The sequence below is a fragment of the Piliocolobus tephrosceles genome, chromosome 3, assembly GCF_002776525.5.
Source record: "Piliocolobus tephrosceles isolate RC106 chromosome 3, ASM277652v3, whole genome shotgun sequence".
NCBI lineage: Eukaryota > Metazoa > Chordata > Mammalia > Primates > Cercopithecidae > Piliocolobus > Piliocolobus tephrosceles.
Genome location: NC_045436.1, coordinates 148,272,190 through 148,287,425, shown reverse-complemented (window position 1 = coordinate 148,287,425; position 15,236 = coordinate 148,272,190). Strand labels below are relative to the sequence as shown.

The following is a 15,236-nucleotide window of genomic DNA, read 5'->3' as shown; positions in this document are numbered from 1 at the left end:
AGTGGCTCACGCCTGTAATCCCAGCACTTTGGGAGGTTGAGGAGGGTGGATCACCTGAGGTCAGGAGTTCGAGACCAACATGGTGAAACACCATATCTACTAAAAATACAAAAATTAGCTGGGTGTGGTGGTGGGCGCCTGTAATCCCAGCTACTCAGGAGGCTGAGGCACGAGAATCACTTGAACCCTGGAGGCAGAGGTTGCAGTGAGCTGAGATTGCGCCATTGTACACAAGCCTGGGCAAAAAGAGTGAAACTCCGTCTCAAAAAAATAATAAAAAGTAAAATAAAATAAAATTGGGCTGTGTAAATCTTGAGGTGCATTTCTGATGATGGTGCGTCTTCTGGATTCACCTGAACATCTCATTCTCTCCCTTGGACAGGGCATCAGACATGTGGACCACTTCGGATTTATCTGCCGGGAGTCTTCTGGAGGTGGCGGCTTTCATTTTGTCTGTTACGTGTTTCAGTGCACAAATGAGGCCCTGGTGAGAAGAGGACAAGCAATTCTTACCTTGGAACCTTCTTTACAAGGAATTTTAGCTCCACTGATTTTTCTGTCCTTAGGAAAACCAGATAGTCATTGACATATCATTATTTGTCTTTAGTTATTTACTTATGACTATTTAGTAAGTAGCTAATACACATCTGAGGCTTAATTGGGTGTGCATTTTATATTTTTTATTTCAGAAGAACTTGCTGAGTGTCACCCTCTGGTCTAGCATTTTACAGTGTCATTTTAGACATCTGATCAAAGGAGTTTGCCTTTTTTCTCAGTAGTTTGTATTTTTAGTTTTTACTGTATGAGTCTGTTCTCACACTGCTAATAAAGACATACCCAATACTGGGTAATTTATAAAGGAAAGAGGTTTAATGGACACAGTTCCGCGTGGCCGGGAAGGCCTCACAATCATTGCGGAAGGTGAAGGAGGGGCAAAGGCACGTCTTACATGGCAGCAGGCAAGAGAGCCTGTGCAGGGGAGCTGCCCTTTGTAAAACCATCAGATCTCGTGAGATTTATTCACTATCACGAGAAAAGCACAGGAAAGACCCACCCCCATGATTCAATTACCTCCCACTGGGTCCCTCCCCTGACACGTGGGAATTATGGGAGCTACAATTCGAGATGAGATTTAGGTGGGGACCCAGCCAAACCATATCATTTACCTTACCTGCTTTGAGCATCCTTGTAGTATTTTCAGACTGTAATCCTAGCTGTTATTCCAATTATTATCTGTCAAACTGTGAAGAGTAGTACAGAAAACTCTTAAAAGCTTAAAAAGTCTTTTCCATAGATTATCTGACATCTCAGCCCAGCTAATTTCAAGTTGACTTTTTGGTGGCTACAACTTCTCTTCTCTTTGATTAGGTTGACGAAATTATGATGACCCTGAAACAGGCTTTCACGGTGGCCGCAGTGCAGCAGACGGCTAAGGCGCCAGCCCAGCTGTGCGAGGGCTGCCCCCTGCAGGGCCTGCACAAGCTCTGCGAGAGGATAGAGGGTGAGTAGGGGACCTTTTCCAGCGTGAGCACAGTGGGAGTTAAAGGTTCCTGGAGAACTTTAGGTGATACTCATCTGTTGGAAGATTCTGCCTAACAGAGGCTTGTGTTAGTCACAGTGATTGTAGGTGGACTCTCAGCGTGCAGTGGGTGTCTTCTGTGTGTCAGGAATTGTGCTGGATGCTGGTGATACAAAGATAAGAACCCAGAACCCCCTTCTGCCATCTCCCTCCAGGGTATTCTGAAGGTGGAGGAGGAGTTAGGGAAACAGGTTACCAAACCAGTTGCCTAGTGTTTATCAAGATTGTGTTTGTGGTTAGTCATACTGGCCACTGCAGAGATATCTAGAAAGATAAAAACTAAGGAACTTGTACCGGTTTCTCCATTACAGGGTCATTAGTAACAGCTGCTAGTACAGTTTGAATGGAGACGAGGTAGCACAAAACAGGTTGCAGTTGAGGAGCAAATGGGAAGAAATAAAAGAAACAGCACTATTAGTATTGAACAGTACTTCCAGAAACCTTGCTTAGGGAGAAACTGTAATAAATGTTATGATTTGTAGCTAATGTGTATTGTATTGAATAAGATCTGCCAGGAAATATATTAGGTGCTTTCTGTTATCTATTTAATCCTCACCACATTTGTGGGAGGAAAAGGGACTATTTATTTTGCACATATTGCTGATAAGTAAATTGAGGATTAGAGATGTCTAGGAATAAACTAGTGTATCGTGAGCCCATGATTCACCCCAGGTGGTAAGGCCCTGTTACCTGCCACCAAGCATTTCTAGGAGAAGGCCATACTGGGGGAAGACCTGGGGATTGCAGCTAACTTTGCCTTTTACAGAACTGGAGAGGTTTGAGTGAATTCAGAGCCCAAGGGGCGGGAGGGGCCAAATGAATCTGAATGGAACGGAGGGGGTTCCTTTTGAACAAGTGTGGGGAGTCCACCTGAGGCAGGAAGCGAGAGTCTCTGTCTCTGGGACTGCAGGGAGGGGCCAGGGGAGAGGACAGAACCAGGTGACAGTGAAAGGGAGTGGTAATATGTTTATCTGAGGGCGTCGGGAAGGTGAAGGAGTTTTCACCTCTCTGTTCTTGGTTTTGTGTTTTTGTTCTGTTTATGGGAGGATTTCTAAAAATTTTTTTGGGACTTGTGGAGGTCACATGATTTAAACAACCCATGTTATTGTGAAAAGAAAACAAAAATTTGATCATTTCTCATGTTTGGAGAATGTTTATTATACACCTGTAATCCCTGCACTTTGGGAGGCCAAGGCGGGTGGATCACCTGAGGTCAGGAGTTCAAGACCAGCCTGGGCAACATGGTGAAACCCCATCTCTACTGAAAATACAGAAATTAGCTGGGCATGGTGGTGTGTGCCTGTAATTCCAGCTACTTGGGAGGCTGAGGCAGGAGAATCGTTTGAGCCCAGGAGATGGAGGTTGCAGTGAGCTGAGATTGTACCACTGCACTCCCAGCCTAGGTGACAGAGCGAGATGTCTCAAAAAAAAAAAAAAAAAAAAAAAGGAATGTTTATTATAAGCTATAATTTTGTAAAGACAACATTGCTATTGAGATCCAATTTTCCTTTTTAAAAAAATTATAGTAAAAATATATGTAACACAAAATTTACCATTGTAACCTTTTTGTAAGCGTACCCTTCAGTGGCATTAAGTCCATTCACATTGTTATGCAGTCCTCACCACCAGCCTCTCCAGAACTTTTTCATCTTCCAGAACTGAAACTCATTAAATGCCAGCTCTGCTCCTTCTCAAACTCTGGCAACATCCGTTCTGTTTCTAGGTAACTTCATATAAGCAAAGTCATAAAATATTTATCTTCTTGTTTCTGGTTTATTTCACTTAGCATAATGTTTTCCAGATTCATGTGTACTGTAGCGTTGTCTGAATTTCATGCCTTTTTAAGGCTGAATAGTATTCCATTCCAAAAGCGTGTAGCACGTTTTGTTGATCCATTTACTCGTCCATGGACATTTGGGGTCCTTCCACCTTTTGCCTATCATATGAATAATGCTGCTGTGAATGCTGATGTGCAAATACCTGTTGAAGTTCCTGCTTTCAATTCTTTTGGATATATATCCAGAAATGAAACTGCTAGGGTATGTGGTAATTTTATGTTTAATTTTTTTGAGGAACTGCCGTATTGTTTCACAGTGGCCACACCATTTTAGAATCCCACTGGCAATGGGTAAGGACCCCAGTTCTTTTACGTCCTCGCCAAAATTTGCTACTTTCTGTTTTTGTTTTGTTTTGTTTTTGATGAAAGCCATCCAGATAGATGTGAAGTGGTTTCTGGTTTCCCTTTTTAAATAAGATAAATTAACAGTTGACATCTTAAGGTCTGGGAAGGGTCATTTGTGGCATTACAGTGCTCTTTAAAATGAAAAAACATGATTAATATATTCAACTGTGTTTTCCATGTTGTTACTATTTGCTGACATTACACAAAATATATCTGGGAACAAGAAAACGTTTGCTTTAACGAGAGTTCCCAACCAAGAGGATCACTAACTCTTTCCTTAGTGGTTGTCAAGATAAGGTAAACGATGACAGAAATGCCCCTTAAGAGCTTATTAAAAAGCCAGCAATGACTTTGGCCTTGAAGATAAAGCAGATCACGATCTGCAGGAACTGGAATGCTTCCAGCGCTCCCCTTGATAAATCTTTCGTTGGTCTGGCTTAGCTTTCAGAAAGTTACAGCTCAAAAGTTTGATCAGGGTAGATTTTGCCGCCGTTGTTTTGGAATTAATCATTTGATCCATCTTTCACCTGATAAAATCCAACCAAGGCACAAAACTCTACTAACCCAGAACATTCTTAAATAGTACAATTAGAAGTCTGGTGGGGGTATGTTTTACCTACATGATGGAACTCATTTCTAAAAGTGTAGAGGGCACATTATTAGAAGAAGTGCTAGTTATTACATAAACAATTTTACGGTTCCTTGCTTTTTGTTGTTGTATTCCTAATAAGTAGAATGAAGTGGCTTATTAAAACTCATTGTATATTGGTGTAAGAGTAGTTCTAGCAGGAAGTTATATGGTCTGATCAATAACTCTGTAAAACTGTGGAGAGGACTAGTGATGTGGCCACACAAAGACTTACAGAGTGTGTTTTCTTAGTAAGTGTAGTCAAGTCATCCCCCAGAATCTACAAAATAGAATCAGCAACGCTGTTCATGTTGATTACGCTGCACTCTGCTCTAACATGCAACACATCAGAAGTGCAGCTCTACCCAGTTCTGTATTTGAACCATATACAACTCAGTGGTATTTATATAGTATTTTGCTTATTTTAAAAGAGGAGCATTTTGGGAATTACTAGACTGAATTATGCTTTCATTAAAAAAATTAGTTGAACTGAGATTTTCTTTTGCTCTCAGAGCGAATTTTCCTTCAGTAAAACAGTCATTCATCACCGTTCCCTCTAACAAGGGCCGTTTCTGCACCGCCAGGGAGGCGGCCTCACTGACCAGAGGAGCCGGGAGGGGTTGTAGTTTGGAAACTCCTTTGATGCTGGTTACCTTTTTCTGCTTCAGTCCTTGCTTCCCATTCCCCTCCATAAGCCATTTTGGCATCACCTGGGCCTCTCTGAGGAGGTGCGTTCAGTGGGTGTACAGAAACCACCCAGGAGGCGCTAGCTGTGTGAGAATCCCTGGGGGAGGAGCTCGCACCTAGGTGGGCCGGCTGTTTAGAGATGGGGTCGGAAGGACCTCATGAGTTACGCACCCTGCAGACAGGGTGAAACTGCTCAGAGAATTGCTTCATAGCTGCCGAAGCGATGACTAGGCTGCATTTCGTGATTTCGCCTGAGATTGGCAGAGTGTTGAGTTGGTCTAACTTGTCTTAGGCCTTGGCATTTATTCGTTTATTCCCCACATCTGATTGTTTCATGAAACAATATCATTTTTCCAAAATATGATACTTTGACTGTCAGAGATGTCCTCCATATGTGGGGGAGATTTTTAGTGCATGATGACTTAGCGCTTATTTGATTCATAAATCTTAACTCTGTTTCGTGTCAGCATTTAAGTAGTTGATACAGTAAAGCCTTGTCTATTTCCCTAGCTTCGTGTGACCTGACAGCTTGCTGAAAGAGTGACTGCATTGCACTATGACGAAGGCGGTACCGTCCTTCCTGCACTTTAACCCACCTCTGAGCTTACTCTTGTATTGCAGCCACCTGAGAGTCAGGCGTCTTGGCTCTGCAAGTCAGGGAGGGCAGTGGAGCAGTTAAGGGTTCGGTTGCTGGAGGCAACTTAGCTGATGGCCTTGGACAAAATACTTGACTTCGATGTGCCTCAAGTTTCTTCAGTGGGCATTGGGATTACTTTAAAAAAAAAAAAAAAAGGCCATTTCTAGTATTCATTTTAGGGTGAAATGAAATAATGCACATAAAGTGTTAAGTGAAATGGCTTGGCAGTCACTTAAATATTATTTCTATGGTGGCCTCAGGGTTTTCTTGAGTTAAAAAAAGGGGAAAAAGAATGTCTTTCTGGAAGCAGAGATGGCTGTAACAGTGTGATAGGGCAGCCACCTCTGCCACAGTCCCACTCTACTGAGAGGTTGTGGGCTCTGCCTCAGCTGCCGTGGGAGGGGAGGAGCCATGGCTTTGGGCAGACTTGGCTGCTGATGGGCCTCCTGGCCTTTCACAAGTCGCCTGGCTTCTCTGGGCATCAGCAAAACCATCTGTAAAATGAAGGCATGGTTTCCAAGTCCTTACAGACAAGCCTCTGGCCCAGCAGATTTCCCTCCCGGCCATCCGTAGTGAAGTAGGTGCCTCGCACACTGTTCTCCAGCCCAGAGCCTTGGTCAAGCGTCTGCCTCAGGGCCACCCTGGTGGGATGAGAAGACAGTGCCAGGTGGGCGAGGTGAGAGCTGCCCTTGGAAGAAAAATAACCTGTGCAGTTTTTTTCTTTTCATGGCAGTTGGGTCAGCATATTCTTTCATTATCAACCTTCTCATCATGTGTGACGTTTATCTCTGGACACCGAGAAAAGGCAGTGCGGGCTCTGAGCCGTATTTGTGTGGGGAAGGAACGTCTTGAAATATCAGATTCTAATGGGTACTAAAATTATGTAATGACTTTATTTTTATAACTTTTCCTCAAAACCCTTTGTAACATTAATTAACTGTAATGTTCATTAAGTTATTAATAAGCATGTGGTGGTGTAAGAAAAATTGTGAGCCACATGCATCAGTTTTCTGTGATGGGAACCTGGCATGCAAGAGAAATGTGCATCAGTTTTCCAACAGAATAGGAGTTGTTTTTCCCTAAGAAAAAGTTGTCAGGTTTACGTATCAACACAAGAATTTATCATTTTCTGAGGAGAAGTTTCTGATTATGGGAGGTGTTTTAACAGGGAGAAAGTGATTTGAAGCCACACAATCCTGAAGTAGAGTCCAAATTAGTGGTCTGTGGAAATGACGTAAGCTCTCTGGGTCTTAGTGTTCTTAGCTGTAAACTGGGGGTAATAGCCTCCTCTTCACCAGATTGTTTTGAGAATTAAATGGTGCAAGCTTAATGCCTATTATACAGTGTCCAGCGCATCAGAGCTCATTTAGAAGATGAAGACAAAGATAACAGCAAGACTATTTTCGATGAAAATTTCCACGCCAAGCATAGTGGCTCACACCTGTAATCCCAGCACTTTAGGAGGCTGAGGTGGGCGTATGTGCTTGAGCTCAGGAGTTCGAGACCAGCCTGGGTAACATGACGAAACCTCGTCTCTACTAAAAATACAAAAATTAGCTGGGCATGGTGGCATGTACCTGTAGTCCCAGGTACTGGGGAGGCTGAAGTGGAAGGATTGCTTGAGCCTGGGAGGTCTAGGCTTCAGTGAGCCGTGATTGCACCACTGCAATCTAGCCTGGGTGACAGAGTGGGATTCCATGTCAAAAATAAAAAATAAAAACTTTTTTTTTTTCCATAAAACCTTGAAAGTCTGAAGTGGAAGAGAATGTGAAAGGGATGTGTGTGGAAGAGGTTAACTCCCTATCTCACAACTTTTGCATAGAGTTTTTTCATGCCTCTTTTTTTTCTCTTAATAGGAATGAATTCTTCCAAAACAAAACTAGAACTGCAAAAGCACCTGACAACATTAACCAATCAGGAGCAGGCGACTATTTTTGAAGAGGTTCAGGTACAGTACAGTTACTAATTTCTAGAAGGAAAGAAAAGGCAGGCAGCTTACCTGGCAACTGCAATGTGTACAAAATAGCAAAATAGTGTTGTCCCAGCCTGGGGTAAGGTGCCTTGAGTTCGTCTTGGTTTCTGGGGTGTCCAGTCTTTTGGCTTCCCTGGGCGCCACATTGGAAGAAGAAGGATTGTCCTGGACCACACATAAAAGACACTAACGATAGCTGATGAGCTTAAAAAAAAAAAAAAAAATCACAAAAAGAAAAAAATATCAATGGTGTTTGTTTGTTTGTTTGACAGAGTCTTGCTCTGTTGCCCAGGCTGGAGTGCAATGGCACAATCTGGGCTCACGGCGATCTCCGCCTCCCAGGTTCAAGTGATTCTCCTGCATCAGCTTCCTGAGTAGCTGGGACTACAGGCACGCGCCACCACGCCTGGCTAATTTTTGTGTTTTTAGTAGAGACAGGCTTTCACCATGTTGGTCAGGCTGGTCTTGAATTCCTGACCTCGTGATCCGCCTGCCTTGGCCTCCCGAAGTGCTGCGATTACAGATGTGAGCCACCGCGCCAGGCCCAACATCTCAAAATGTTTTAAAAGCATTTATGAATTTGTGTTGGACTACATTGAGAGCTGTCCTGGGCCACATGTTGGACATGCTTGGCTTAAGCTTTCACAGTCCCATAGAGGCTCCAGGTCAGAATTGCAGATTCCCATCAGGCCTTAGCTTAGATAGTAAAACTAACTGAAACAGGCAAGCTTCTTCCTTAAACAAATGTTAGAATAAGAGAGAGGAAATTATAAAATGGAAAGCGCCTTAGCCTGGGAGACAGAAGGTCTGGCCTCTGGTCCATATGCACTCATCTGTTCCCTGGGCAACCTCTGCCCGCCCCTTCCTGCTTAGAATTTCAGCCCTAAATGTGGCAGTCGAATGAGACAACATTTGGTACATGAACTTGAACAGAATTGTTCCTTCTTTCCCCCCACACCATTTTTTCTTTTCATTTTTGAAAATAAATTTAGGTCATGCTATCTACTTGGAACCTGATAATATATCAAACCTACAAAAACAAAACAAAATTAAAGCTCATCAGCTTTCTGCAGTAAACTTGGAAGCTAGCTCTTGCCCTTGCATTTAGATGCAATGTATCTCAGGGAGACCATGCTGTGTGTGCTGGCATGCCTGTAGCCTGTTCATTATGAATCTTTAATGAGGTCATCCAAAATTTCATGTCTGCTTTAGCCGAGGGCCATTTTCAATGGCTCCCTGGTACTTTTTTAGGGAGGGAAGCATATCAAAAGAAAGAATAAATATCTCCTTTTGCGGGGCAGGCAGCAGGTTCTGCAAATAGAGGAGCCATTAAACAAAACAAGACAGCTAGCAACTGGGTGGGTTTAAGTGCTTTTCCCTCCTCACTGGGAAAATACTATACTAGGATCCACGATCTGCTTTCTGTTAGTGTAAAAAAATGAAAGGATTGTCTCTCTCTCTCTTTTTTTTTTTTGAGGCAGAGTCTCACTCTGTCACCCAGAGCCAGAGTGCAATGGTGCAATCTTGGCTCACTGCAACCTCCGCTTCCCAGATTCAAGCGATTCTCCTGCCTCAGCTTTTCAAGTAGCTGAGATTTCAGGCGCCTACTACCACCACACTCTGCTAATTTTTATATTTTTAGTAGAGACGGGGTTTCACCATATTGGCCAGGCTGGTCTTTAACTCTTGACCTTGTGATCTGCCCTCCTCAGCCTCTCAAAGTGCTGGGATTACAGGCGTGAGCCACCACGCCTGGCCATCTTTCTCATTTTAATCACATGTTAGAGGTCTTGGCTTATTCCCTTGTTCTCCTTCTACAGTAGAATTGGCATATGCTGTAGGAAGAGAGCATAGAAAGATGTTTTTTCATGTCTCAGAGAGCCTAGAGGGTAATGTTCACAATTTTCACTTGTCTTTACATTTTCTTGTTTTCTTTTGAATAAACTTGAGACATGCTACTCTGTTTTTTCTTAAAAGATCTTTAGAGTTCTAAGTACACAATACTCTTAGACAAATATAATGTGATTTGCATTTGGAATTCAAAAAGGGACAATACGCTTCTGATTGTTAATGCATTTACAATTCAAGCTGGGGACTTTTCCATCTAATGCTGGCTCGCTTACTGTTCTAGAGCTGTCCAGTCACTTTAAGAAACCATCTTTCTTTTCTTTTTTTTTTTTTTTTTGAGACTGAATCTTGCTCTGTGGCCCAGGCCGGAGCACAGTCGCATAATCTCGGCTCACTGCAAGCTCCGCCTCCTGGGTTCACGCCATTCTGTTGCCTCAGCCTCCCGAGTAGCTGGGACTATGGGCACCCGCCACCATGCTCGGCTAATTTTTTGTATTTTTAGTGGAGATGGGGTTTCACTGTGTTAGCCAGGATGGTCTCGATCTCCTGACCTCATGATCTGCCCACCTCGGCCTCTCAAAGTGCTGGGATTACAGGTGTGAGCCACCGCGCCCGGCCACGAAACCATCTTTCTAGCAAGCATAGAAGAGGAACTTCCCTTTCATAATGTGGGTTTTCTTTTTTGTCTAGACAGCACCATGTAGCTCTCCCTAAAACAGTGTGATGAATCAGTAGAGGTAATACACAAAATATTCTTCCGCAGCAATAAGATGTTCCTAATGGGCATGATTCCAAGATTCTCTGTGACTCATGCAGGCTTTTAGGCACTGAGTACATCATGGCAAAGACACTTCAGAACAGAGTAGGTTATGACTAAGGTTTGCTTTAAAAAAAGAGCATTCAGTTAATATCCTGAGGCGCCTTTGTGTTGTTCTAAAGGTCTCTGTAATTGTTTAGTTGCTCCAGACACCAAAGGGAAGTTGTATTGTTCACCAACTTTGAAAAGCCAGCTCTCGCCTTGTCTTTCATCACTGTGAGTGTGACTGTTCCTTGAGTGATACGGATTTGCCCATGAATCTTTTATTCTAGAGGCTTGTTAGATGGTCTTGTTGAGTTATGTCCTCAATGACCATTCTTGGTTTTATAAAACATTTTATAAACCATGTCATTGGTTTCGTTTTAGACAGCAGTGCTGGCTAATGTGCTTGAAAATAATACATTTCAAAAAGGTTGTAAGGAAAAAGGTGACTTTGCAGTTTCCGGAGTCTTCTTATAAATAGAATGGTAAATATTTTCCTTTGTTTAGTCTTTCCTGCAGGGGAATTTGTTTCTGAAAAAGTCCTCCACGTGCAAATTTTCATAACGGAAATGTAATTACCATTGAAATTAATGGTACATGATTACTTAGTTATTAAAACATACCATATTCAAGGATCATGTAATTGAATATTTAATTTAAAAAATGGAACTCTAACAGCTATAAAGAAATCACTGATAACTGTGTAAATGATGCTGGAGATTATCTCTGCTGTAAACAAGCTGATTTTGAGCACTCTGAGAACTTGGTGCCAGACAGTCATGTGGGCAAACCACACTGCAAAGCTGTCTTTTTATTTATGAACTTTCCGAAATGTTTCATTTCAAACATACCTAGCTAGGCATATGTGAGGATGACCCCATGATGCTCTGTTATTGGGTGAATATATTGAATCCAAATTGATCATCTCAGGATAAGAATTGCTGTGAAGCCAACATGGGGCTAGTAAATAAAATATCGCAAAGTCTAATTCTCCTAATCTATATGAGTGTGTTTCAGGGAATGACTTAATTAAATACTGACTAGATAAATCAAGTGGATTTGTACTCAATAGACATTGATAACTCATTAAGTGACATGACTTCACAAGTTAAAGGTTAATGGTCAGAAGAGACTCTCTTTACTTTCTGAAGAATATATATCAGGTTAGTTGGATTTTCCATGGTTTTAAAATGATTTCTTACAAAATGTGATTATAATTTTTTGAAAGATGGTAGACTATAGTGTCCACGTGAGTGTTGTCTCTTTAAGTAGTTCCCTTAGGAGACCATGGGCTTTCTCAACATTCTGGGATGCATTTATCAGTGTTGGATATTTATTGATTTATTTATTAATTGTTTTGTAAGACAAAGGGGCTCACTGTGTTACCCAGGCTGGAGTGCAGTGGTTATTCTAGGGTGTGATCAGAGCACCTTTCAGTTGCGAACTCCTGGGCTCAAGCAATCCTCCTACCTCAGTTTCCTCAGTAGCAGGTACATGCCCCCTTGCCCAGCTGGCAGTTTATTTCTGAATTTCCTTTATGATAATTTATAAGCCTCTTATAGGTTAAGAAACATGTAACTAACTTAGTTTTGTTACTTTTAACAGCAATTAATTGTTTTGTAATATTCTTTTATAAATTGAAGTATAACAAATCAAAGATGTGTAATTCAGTGAATTTTTATAAGGTAAATACAACTGTGCAGCCAGTATCAAGATTAAGAAATGGAGCATTTCTGGCTCACACCTGTAATCCCAGCACTTTGGGAGGCCAAGGCGGGTGGATCACCCGAGGTCAAGAGTTCAAGACCAGCCTGGCCAACATGGCGAAACCGTGTCTCTACTGCAAATACAAAAATTAGCTAGGCATGGTGGTGCGTGCCTGTAGTCTCAGTTACTCGGGAGGCTGAGGCATGACAATCGCTTGAAGGGAGGCGGAGGTTGCAGTGAGCCAAGATTGTGCCACTGCACTCCAGCCTGGGGGAAAGAGCGAGACTCTGTCTCCCCCAAAAAAGAAAGAAATGGGGCATTTCCATTGCCTCATAGTCCTATTTTGTGTCTGCCTCAAGGTAACCATCATCCTGACTTCTGACACCATAGTTTAATTTTGAACAAGCAAGTAATTTTTGATGGCAAAGTGATGTTACCCAATTTGATTCCCCATTATTTTCCTAAGACTTGTCTCTCTGACTAGTGAATGTTCATAAAGTTAAATCACCTTTAATAAATAATGATTTGGCCGGGCGCGGTGGCTCATGCCTGTAATCCCAGCACTTTGGGAGGCCGAGGTGGGTGGATCATGAAGTCAGGAGATCGAGACCATCCTGGCTAACACGGTGAAACCCCATCTCTACTAAAAATACAAAAAATTAGACGGGGGGTGGTGGCAGGCACCTGTCGTCCCAGCTACTCGGGAGGCTGAGGCAGGAAAATGGCATGAACCCAGGAGGTGGAGCTTGCAGTGAGCCGAGATTGCACCACTGCACTTCATTTAGCCTAGGCGACAGAGTGAGACTCTCTCAAAAATAATAATAATAATAATAATAATAATAATAATAATGATTTGCCACTATTGAGGATGGTGAAGTTGCATGTGAGATTTTAGGGAGAGGACACCTCACTAATTGTATTTCAGAATTACGTTAAGCAAAGATTTGTTTCTTGATCTTGTATAACACCATAAACGTTTATTTCTCTGCTTTAGTGACTTCTCTATGATGTTTAACAAGTTCCATGATGCAGTCTCTGATTCTTAATCAGTTTTTAATGAAAAACAACTGTGGTAGTATACTGTTCCTAGTTGTGGTCTAATTTCCTTCCTATTTGAATAGTTTTTTAAAGTGTATTTTGAGGGGAAAAATACATTAATACTTCTCCTCTACTATATGATTAGCTTTTTAAAATATTTTGAAATAGATGATGATGAAGAATTTCTCCAAGCACAATATACATTTTCTTGTGGGGATAGCTGGAAGGTTTAATTAAAGACACAGGAGAAGAAAGAGTGGGCCAACCGTGAGGCGCCTGTACCTGCTCAGAGGCCTCTCATAATTCCTGTTTGCTTCCCTGGACCTTTTTTTCCAAATAGACTTAATTTTTTTTAGAGCAGTTTTACGTTTACAGGAAAATTGGGTGAAAAGTACAGAGTTTCCATATTAGCTTTCACTGTCCCCCACCCCACAGTTTCTCCGATTTTTAACATATCTTGCATTACTGAGCGTTCATTCATTATAATTGATGAGCCAGTATTTGTACATTAATATTAACTAAAGTTCATGGCTTACATTTGGGTTCACTGTTGGTGTTCTATATTCTGTGGGTTGTGACAGATGCTTAATGTCATGTGCCCATCATTATGGTATCATACAGAATAGTTTCACTGCCCTAAAAATCCCCATGCTCTGCCTATTCTCCCACCTCCTCCTTAATCCTTGATCATTTTGCTCTCTCCATAGTTTTGCCTTTTCCAGCATGTCATGTGGTTGGAATCACACTGTAGCCTTTTCAGACTGGCTATTTTTGCTTAGCAATATGCACTTAAGGTTCTTCCATGTCTCTTTATGACTTGATAGCTCATTTCTCATTGCTGAATAATATTGAGCTTTATGGATGCACTACAGTTTCTTTACATTCGCCAACTGATGCCCATCTTAGTTGCTTCCAAGTTTTGATAATTGTGAATAAAGATGCTGTAAACATGAGATCGTAGGTTTTTGTGTGAATATAAGTTTTCAGCTCATTTGGGTAAACACCAAGGAGTACAGTTACTGGGTCATGTGGTCAGAATGTGTTTAGTTTTACAAGAAACTGCGGGCCTGTTTTCCAAATTGGCTGTACTGTTTTGCATCCCCACCAACCACAAATGGGAGTTCTTGTTGTTTTGTGGACATTTGGACTTAGTGTATCCATAACTCTTTGATCTAGCAGTGTGAAGTTGGGATTGTGGCATTACTGCCACTTTCCTTTTTGAGAATCTAATGCCCACTTTCTCTAGAGAAATCCACTTGTTGCATGTAACTTGTAAAATTGTATAATATTGAGGTTCATGGCCTGGAGTCCAGGTTGAGAGTGTCTGCTTTAACCTTTAAAATATTTAATATCTCAGTCCGAAATCTGAAAGAACAGGAAGTCCTCGATGGAAACAAACCCTTCTAATCATTAACGATCTTTTCCTTACGTGACAAGAACAACTTACCTTTTATCTTTTTCATTAAGAAAGGACTGGGTTTCTTTAAGAAAGGACTGTCAGAAAGTCTGGGTTAGACGTGCAGGGTAAAGTCGCTTTCTTAGTTATCTGGGGAAGAAGTGACCAAGAGAGGTGTTGACCCAGACTCAGATCCTTGTGTAGTCGATCGATTTATGTCACTGAATTTGTTTTAAAGAACAGGCTGGAAGTTTGGAGTAGGGGGAGAGGAGGAAAGGGGAATGGATATTTGTCAATATAAAAAAAGATGTATTTTCAAAATGTATAGACTAAAAACTTTGTGTATCCCAAAGCAATTCATTTTACTTTGTTTATATACAGATAAAATAATACATTAAATTAGGTGGACTTTTAAAAAATGCACTCTGGCATTTCAAATCCAAGGCATTTGGGAGCAGGAGGAGACCATGGAGTTTCCTCTGCGCACCATGCTCGCTTCAGCAGACAGGGAAGCTAGGATTAAGGGGCTTGGCTTCGGTCACACTTCTAGGCAGCAGCCAGAACCTACATGTCCTGACTTTGGTCCAGTGTGCTGTGCCACGACCCTGTCTAAAAGTTAAAAGGTGTAGAGAGAATTTTTTTTTAAAGAAAGAAGAAAGAAATGTAGTACATGCCATGAAATCTTGTATGGAAGGACTTGCCCCATGGGGATTCCACAGAGTGCTTCACAGTGAACACATTCGACATAGGAAATTATGACATT

The 15,236-nt window shown here is 41.8% G+C and overlaps 1 protein-coding gene across 8 annotated transcripts in view; it reads left to right on the top strand.

Moving 5' to 3' along the window:
- The window catches only part of TBC1D1 (TBC1 domain family member 1), a 242,938-nt gene that overhangs the window by 124,364 nt on the left and 103,338 nt on the right, over positions 1-15,236 (top strand). For all 8 annotated transcript variants that reach the window (XM_023224635.3, XM_023224636.3, XM_023224634.3 and 5 more), the window contains 3 exons: positions 383-487; positions 1,369-1,501; positions 7,570-7,661. In XM_023224635.3, coding sequence (XP_023080403.1) covers positions 383-487; positions 1,369-1,501; positions 7,570-7,661 — 330 coding nt within the window. The remainder of the gene's footprint in view (positions 1-382; positions 488-1,368; positions 1,502-7,569; positions 7,662-15,236) is intronic.